At 43.0% G+C, this 8,289-nt stretch overlaps 1 protein-coding gene across 1 annotated transcript in view; it reads right to left on the bottom strand.

The window, feature by feature from the left end:
* Positions 1 to 8,289, bottom strand: part of LOC104083239 (protein unc-80 homolog) — a gene marked incomplete at its 5' end in the record, with an annotated part of 109,269 nt that overhangs the window by 1,071 nt on the left and 99,909 nt on the right. Inside the window, 4 exon segments of the mRNA XM_009586655.1 lie at positions 67 to 278; positions 1,468 to 1,579; positions 2,039 to 2,120; positions 8,215 to 8,271. Coding sequence (XP_009584950.1) covers positions 67 to 278; positions 1,468 to 1,579; positions 2,039 to 2,120; positions 8,215 to 8,271 — 463 coding nt within the window.

Genomic DNA, 8,289 nt, shown 5'->3' with positions numbered 1-8,289 from the left:
AATTTGCCCTGCAACTTTGATGAAGCAGCGGACAGACACACATGATACAACCGTCAGTCAGGTTACCTGGGCAGTGGTCTGGCTGTGGAGATCAGCTACAACGATGGCAGGTGAGGAGGTCAGCACAGGTTTACTTGGCGGTTCCTGCTTGCCGGTCTCCTGGGGGCTGCTGCGGCTGCAGCCCTGCTGCTGGGCTGCTGGAGCCGACGGGTCCCCTGGGGAGGCTGTCGCTGCCTCAGGCTGGGCTTCAGTGAAAGTCACCGACCGCTTCTGCTCCGCTGAAGGGTACAAAGCCCAGAAAATTGAGTATTAAAATGCTACAATTTGGGACGGAAGACACAAGAAGAAAAGAAGAGAGAGAATTCCTGGAGTTTTTACAACTAAGACAGGATTCATGATTCATTCCATCTTTATAAGCTGTCTAATTGGAGTCTAATCTAAAAGCCTTTTACCCTGGGCTTCCTCTAAAGCCACAGCAAAAGTCAGGGATCTCCTGAAGACTAGTCACCCTACCTGTCTTTGTCATGGCTTGGTGAGATAAATGCCACCCATAACATCTTTCCATCCCAGAAGAATATACTGAATTGAATTCTCATGTGAGTTACGCATTTCTGCCCTCAACTAAAAAAGGAAAACTGAGATGCAAATATATAAGGGAATTTCCCAAGGTTTTGCAGGAAAGCTGAGAAAAGAAAGAGGGCAGCTTGATTGCCCCCCCATTCCTGCAGACTGAGTCCACTATCCGGGAATAACAGAACAGCACAGGGTGAAGACAGCTAGACTAAAACGTAATGGTAAAACTGATATCCCTGCTCCTGCTCTTAATTATTTTGGGTCAACTTTTATGTTTCCAACATCTCCAGCAGCGCTGTTGCCCCAGCACAGTCCTGGCTGAGTGGGTTAGAAACCCAGAAAGTTCGCAAGCAACCTTTGCTCTTCCAGGTGTTTCCTCCAAAGTTAACTGCTCACTTCGGGTGGTACAGAATACAGCCACCTGCTCTGCTTGGCAGGGCTGACTCCTGGAAACATACGGCATGGACTAGAACAGTCCTATATTCATTTCCATATACAAGCCTTAAAGCTCTGCACTGCTAAGCTTACAACTGACGGGAAATTTCCTTCTTTCTACTACTCTCAATAGCAGCTTAAAAATTTGCACATCTGGAGGTTCTGGACAAGGCATCCTGAATAGAGGACACCTGTCCCCTAAATTCTCCACACCTCTAGGAGATATGATAATTCACTGTCCATGTCCATTTTCACCTTGAAAGCCTTTGGAGAAACCATCAAAGTGTTTGGGGGGGGAGATTTTCTGGTAGGATATCTGCTTACTATGGAAAAAGGATAAAACTGCTGGGACTTCACTTTAATGTAGGTTACTAACTTTTCCTTTAAGCTAAAACAACAACATAGTATTTTCTACTTTCAAATACAAAGTGCTGCTCTGGAAATGCAGCACTGCCCTACCGCTAGGTTTTGGTTTTGGCTGGATGCTCCGCCGCGTGGTCGAAAGTCGAGCTCCATGACGGCTGCGAGGTTCGGTTTGAGTTTTCTGACGTGACAGCAGTGGTCGTCGAAGCTAAACGTTGGAAGAAAGAGTTAGGCTGATGTATGTTCACATATTACACAACTCCTCTGTAAGGAGAACAGATCATCGTCTATTCCTCTAGATGTCCATTCACTCTACTTTCAGCAGATACATGTTTTAAGGTTTCCATGGCTCAGACATCTCCTTCATATGAACTTCTGGGTTTTGTGCCTCTTCAGTTTCAATACTGAATGTAATGCAATACAGATTGTGTGACCATCGTTTAATTTAAGAAGAAAAAAAAAAAAGCCTGCAGAGGAAAAGATTGGGGAATTCAAACCAAAGTGCCTCTCCTCTCTTAGGGATTTGCCAGGCCTCCCAGCTACGACTCCCAGCTAACTCAACGGACTGCACTAGTGTATCACAAATCAGGTAAAAGGGACGTGTCGCATCCACAGATTATTTCAAAACAGACAGGAAAGAAGGTTTGTTCACTGCCTGTGTTCTCACCTGCCGTAGGCCTCTCTTCCGCCCCAGGGGCTGCTGCAGAAGAAGGTTCTGCTGTCCTGGCTCGCTCTGCACGCTTGCCACCCTGTTAGATGTTGACAGCATTAGGCCAAGCACAGGAGCACCCTGTGTAACTAGTAGGTGCCCTAGCAATTGTGGCTAAAATAAATAAATAAATAAATAAACCAACCACTAATGGCACAGTCACTTCAAAGAGCAATACTGTCTTTGAAGGATGGGGGGGGACGTGTCTGTTGGGTTGTGGCTTCCGGGGCTTAGGAAAGGGTGGGAGGCGGAGTCATGGCATTCAGGACTTGGCCACGCACAGGTAGCATCCAAATATAAATAACTGCAGATTTCAGTTTTCAGTCATTGATTGATGCATCCCACTGAGCAACAGGCACTTCTCTGCATCCTTTGCCACATCAATAAAGGCAAGAACATCAGCTTCCTACTCAAAAGCCTTCTTGTTTGCTTTTCCTTTTTCAAGGACAATGTTGTAAAAGCTATTCTTTTTTCCTCCCAAATAGACTCCACAGTCTCATCACAATTTTGTCATCTGGTTTTAATTTCAATTTAAGTCAACAAACAAAAAACAAACACAAAGTGACAAAGGATCCATTCACATAATGGATGCATGAGTTATGTGAACAAGGCCCCACACTCAACACTTGCAGCCTTAAGTCTTTTTGTGGCTAACAAACAAAAAAGACAAGTAAACGTAAATTTTATATATATATATAAACATAGCTTTTTAGTTGTTAATATCTTGGCACAAAATATCTGAAAATCTGCAGTAAAAGAATCTTTAGCAATAAAACATACTTGGCTACATACCATCTCATTCTACCATTCAACTGATCGTTTAATCTACTTAACATAAAAATACCACCCTCCCCTCGTTGTTACCAAAGCACTGTATTCCTCCAAACAGTTAAAAATTGGTCATTTAGCAGACAGTGGTCACACAACATTTTAGCTGACTGAACTATGTCTGAGAGACATATGGTTACAATAGCAACTAACATTTAAGATGGACTTCTTTTAAATCAGGCAGCTGCTTATTTGGGACAGACTGGAATCCACTGAGCCACACGTCCTATTTAAGCAACTTCCAGCTATATCTGGTACGCATTGTTGAAGATTCAGTATTACAATCCATTTTGCCTTTGGCCTGCATGAATCTAAAGGAAAACAACATTCTTTTCTCTAGATGTTTTCCTTGGAACTCCCTGGAGGAGCTCAGTACCACCAACAGAGTGAAGGTTTATCACCTGACCTTACAGGAGCGGAGGAAGAAGACAAACCTAAGGACATGGTCAGACAAGACATGGAGGGTGTCTGTGGAGAAGCTTAAAAAGTTCTGTCTCCTGAACAGCTCATTCTTTGCTTTGGCAGACGTTATTGCCCTTAGAAGGTTTGGTGGAAGAGAACAGGAGAGATTCCTGGCCTGGTTCGGGTCAAAGTCTGGTTACCTGACCTGAAAGTCCTATTCCTTCCTCCCTTATCAGTTTACACTAAAGCCAGACTTTGCACTAAACCATATGCCTGTGTTTCTGCCGGCTCTACTGGGGACACAATGGGCAACTTCAAGGAGAGAGACATCTTAAGACCCTGAAGCAGTTTCTCTTCTGATTGTCTGACCACAGCCTAATAATCCTAGGCATGCCCTCGGCAATCTCACCACAGCTGCAGTGGTTTGGAAAAAAAGGAAAAGCTTCTGCAAGCTCGAAGCCAGATCAAACAAGATACATTTGAGTCCTTTTCTCCCTCAGACAGCTCTTACAGATGAGATCACCAGTCTCTGGAACATATTTTCCAGCTTTTACGTAGGGTATTGACATGATTTACATACAAAGCATCCTAAACATCATGCAAACACCCGCCTATGAATAAGCAGAGTCCTCAAAGTTACTTCCTGTTAGGAGGACTGTGTTCTTGACCCAGACAACGACTGCAGCACATATCACTGGTAGGTCCAGAAGCAACACATCATTCCTTATTAAAGCAAAGAGACTGCGCTTAAATTAGTCTTTAGGTTTGTGAACCAGACTACCTGAAATTACAGCTTGTAGAATTTATCTTCTGTTTCTAGGATTACATAAAAACTTACTCCTCTGAATTTTAAAAAGTTTTTAGACTAGTTACCAGTATGTGAATTAAGTAGGAATTAGCTGGAGAAGGTCTTGAAAAAATAATTTTCTGTTGAACTAGCTTTTGACAATACTGTTCCAATTTCTGATGAAGGAACAGTAACTCCTAGTTCTATGAGTGAGGAGACATAAATGTCTGTAGCAGAAAGACTACAATTATATTCAGTACAAAACACTGTTTACAGTGGTGAAACAAACTCATTTCACATGCAGCATGAAAACACTTTGAAAAAGTCATTAGATAAAGGGAGTACATGGACTGCGTGAGGGCACAGAGGCTATACATGAGGAAAAAAACGATTCCCATGGAGTAATCTGTGCACTGAAGACAAACAATAGGCGAGCAAAAGAAAGGCTGGACTTTGTGTCTTCCTGCTGGAGTCTGGGATTTTTGGCCTGGCTTATATCATAAGTGAAAGGAGTTTAGTGAGCTGGTGGGTGTTTATTTCCAGTACTGAATCATTACACAAATTGGTATAATTGGGGATGATCTTATGAGCTGAAATTGCAGATATCTATTGCAGGCAAATGGTGGACCAGAGAGAAGCCAAGTTTTGCAGAGCTGCCTGCGCACAGCACAGTCCTGCTGTGGCTGTCTTTTTGCTTTCTATCCCCAAATTTTGAAGAAGGGAAGGAAAGAGAGAGAGAATCACAAAGACCGCAAATTTCAGATGAGTGGCTGAATTTTCAGATATAACCTTTCACTTCATGAGGGTTTGTGAGGATTTCTTTTCACATCAAAGAACAGCACTACTGATCTTGTTTCCGTGAAAATTAGCGTGGCAGGCAGACTGTTGGCTCCGAGTAGCCCTCCCTCCCTCCTCTGCTGTCTGTCCTTGTTTACCAGACCTGACCAGGAGTATACTGTTTTTCTGGCAGCCCATGGGCCCCAAGCAAGGAACACTGAATCAAATGCCATTTCAGCTGACAGTATGTTTCCCTCCTGTGGCAATGTGATCAATAAGAAGGGCTTTTCTGCAGTATATAAACCAGATTTGTTTGGGAATAATAAAACGGAATTTTTTCCTGCCCATCACAATAATGTCAGTCCCATTACATAGTTAGGGCAGAGACAGGTGAGCAAAAGATCAAACAAACCCAGCTTCGTGGAAGCATGTTGCCAGCACTACAAGAAATGACAGCCAGTGCAGTCACATAGTGGGGGCTAAATGAAACTTTATCAGGTTGGCAATTATAATAAGTGATGCTCATGAATTACAAGAAACCATGCAGCCAAAAAAGAACGAAAAAAGAAGAAAACAAACAGAGACAAAGGAAGCAAGGAGTTTAAATGTCTATTAAAAAGGTGTACATGCTTGCCACGCCATTATGGTAGAACGTACACACTTTGTGTCCCAAGACATCTGAATGAGAGGGTTAGTGGACAAAGGCCAGTGGAGAATGGGTTAAAATGTAGATGAACTCCAGCTCTTGTATTCCCAGACACATCCTAGCCCAGTTAGCATTAGATCTGCTACGCTTGCCCTGGCAATGTGAATTCACTCTGATCTTCCCTATTAGGCATCATTAAGCTAAGATGGGCATAACGACAAACATTAAAGGGAAATGTGTTTGTGCAACAGATTTCCATTACAGTGACTTCTCATTCTTCTTCCTTTCTGATTTGGGAAAATATCCTCTTCTCTCAGATTATAACCACAACAAATCATGATGCTGGACACATATGCTCCTCAGCTCTGTACCCCATGCTATCTGTTTACTTCTGAGCACTTAAATGCTACCCCCTTCCTGTCTTCCCTGCTTTTCTACATGGCTGGCTCTAATTGCTATAGAACAAAGGGAAACAGACTTTATTCTTTTTTGTGTTTGTCACTATTTATTTAATTTATTTAAAACTCCTACCTTCCATAAGGGTCTAGTCTCCGTATGATTTATTTCTTTATGTCAGTTATGACTAAACATCAGCTTTTGAATTCAGAAGGCAATCCTAAACAGTTGTTATCGTAGTGCTCCAGCCGAAATCAAAGTTATGTAAGAAAAACTCAAGCCTGCTTTATTCAAAACTAATGTTCCTGAATACAAAAACACATTTATTCTGTCCTATGATCCCCACAGCACAATAAGCTCCTACAACATCTGCTTTATTAGTTCTGTCCTTTAGAGGAGGAATCCAATTTGCACATTTAACAATGCAACTGAAACATCTTTTCTTCCTTACAGAACTGTAACCTAGCTTTTTTATAAGAATTTGCAGTATTTCCCTGTCTTCATTCTTTCTAAGGCTTTGCAGCCCTGATGCCCCTCCTTCAGATGTTAGTGCCTGCTTCTTGAAAAGAATAATAAACCTTAACAGAACTGACTCCCAAGTACATCTGTTAACCTCTTTGCCTAGGGAAATCTCTGTACCATAGAGCAGAGTAGAGGATACAGTGTCTTGGTCCCTTGCGAAAATTGGTGTGACAGAAATTAGTAGGAACTCACTATACAGCTGATTACATTTCAGGGTTCAAAATAAATTATTGCATTTGACCTCATCTGTTGACTTAGCTGTCTCATATTGCCCAGCCCCACCACTGTGATTAGGAGCGACTCCCCTCCACTTAGCAAGATCAAAACATTTCAAATTCAACACTGATGTAACCTGGTATCAGGTCATTATGGCTTTAACTCAGATATGGATCTTCTCCTTCCTCATCCTCCTCAACTGTACTGAGTTTTTAGCTCTACTTAGGGGATGGCACTTAACTTCTTTGGTTGAATGACTTCTGTTCTTTTCAGGCCCCAAAACATGCTCAGATGACCATGCCATCCATTTTGCCTTATCACAAACCCAGATAACAATATTCCTGCCTCTGCCAACAAGCCGATGTCTTTTCCTGACGCCACTCCTACGGCAGCACCAATGAGAGACAGATCTGCCAAAGTAGGATTCACGCACACAAAGGACACCATGAATCATGGGATGATCTCACTGACACCACCAATGATAAACTCTCCATTTGTCAGCCGAGAAGAATGACCACACGAACAAAGCAGCCTGTCCCCACCCCAAAAAGCCACTACTGACATCTAAAACCAAGCTAACAAAATGAAAACCATTCACACAAACGCCTCCCAGCATATCCACATCTTCAGCTGGTATGGTAAAGTAATGAAATAGTGTGTTACCCTCCGTGTTGCCAACATAAGGGGCCATGTTCTTCTGGAAGGAAACAGAGATGCTCTTGGGACTAACGACAGCTCTCCAACCTCGCGAGGATGAGTTGAGAGGTGCGAGCACAGCAGCAGGACAGTAAGGATGATTAACACGACTGAGCTGGCTGTTAAAGGTGCAGACCTCCCTTCTAAGCTTACTCCTGACCCATTTGACAGCCACGGTCGTAACAGTGTTTGCACACAAACTCCCCTGTCCACGGCTAATGGGGAACAGCTAGACCTGAACTCCGGCACTGACAGGGCAATTTTAAATATGTATTAATGGTGTTCACCTGCAAGCTTTCTAAAGCTGTCATTTGAGAATTGGAAACACTTTGTAAAAATAATGAGAGTTACTGTAAAGCATCCACAGAGAACTGTATTCCACAGGAGTTATCATAATTAGTTTTATTAGTGAATGTTAAAGAACACAGCTTGATATTGTTATTAAGTCTTTTGTGGTGACAGCACTGTGAGATGAATGGAAAAACAGATGTCTCTGTTTTATATAAGCCTCCAGACTAATGCTTATAACAGGCTACAGCTAATGCCTTGTGGATAATCTTTCTCATGCCTTTCAAGCAATTGCTAAACAAGGGGAAAACCCCGAGGCTAGCCAGCCAGATCGCTGTTCCACTTGCTACAGCTTTTTCTTTCCCCTTCCCCTTAGCCTGCTCAAAGTTATTGGCAATCAAAGCTGAAAACTGAAGGTGGGTTGCTACACCTTTGACTTGCAGGCCTGAATATCAATGAGCCACAAGAGACAGAGATGGAAAGAGCGACAAAAGGTGAGGGGAAGAGACAGCGGAGATTGGAAACGGCTCGTTTCCCAGCACACACACCGACAGACAGGTAGTGTTAACACTGTACCTAGAGAGGCTGCCCTCAGTGGCCAGGCTCGGGGAGTCATCGAGGACATTAGGTTCACTGCAGGAGGGGCAGGGA

The sequence above is a fragment of the Fulmarus glacialis genome, unplaced genomic scaffold (genome assembly GCF_000690835.1).
Source record: "Fulmarus glacialis isolate BGI_N327 unplaced genomic scaffold, ASM69083v1 scaffold26731, whole genome shotgun sequence".
Classification (NCBI taxonomy): Eukaryota; Metazoa; Chordata; class Aves; order Procellariiformes; family Procellariidae; genus Fulmarus; species Fulmarus glacialis.
The sequence above is the reverse complement of the archived record's forward strand: the minus strand, read 5'-3'. Positions and strand labels throughout refer to the sequence as shown.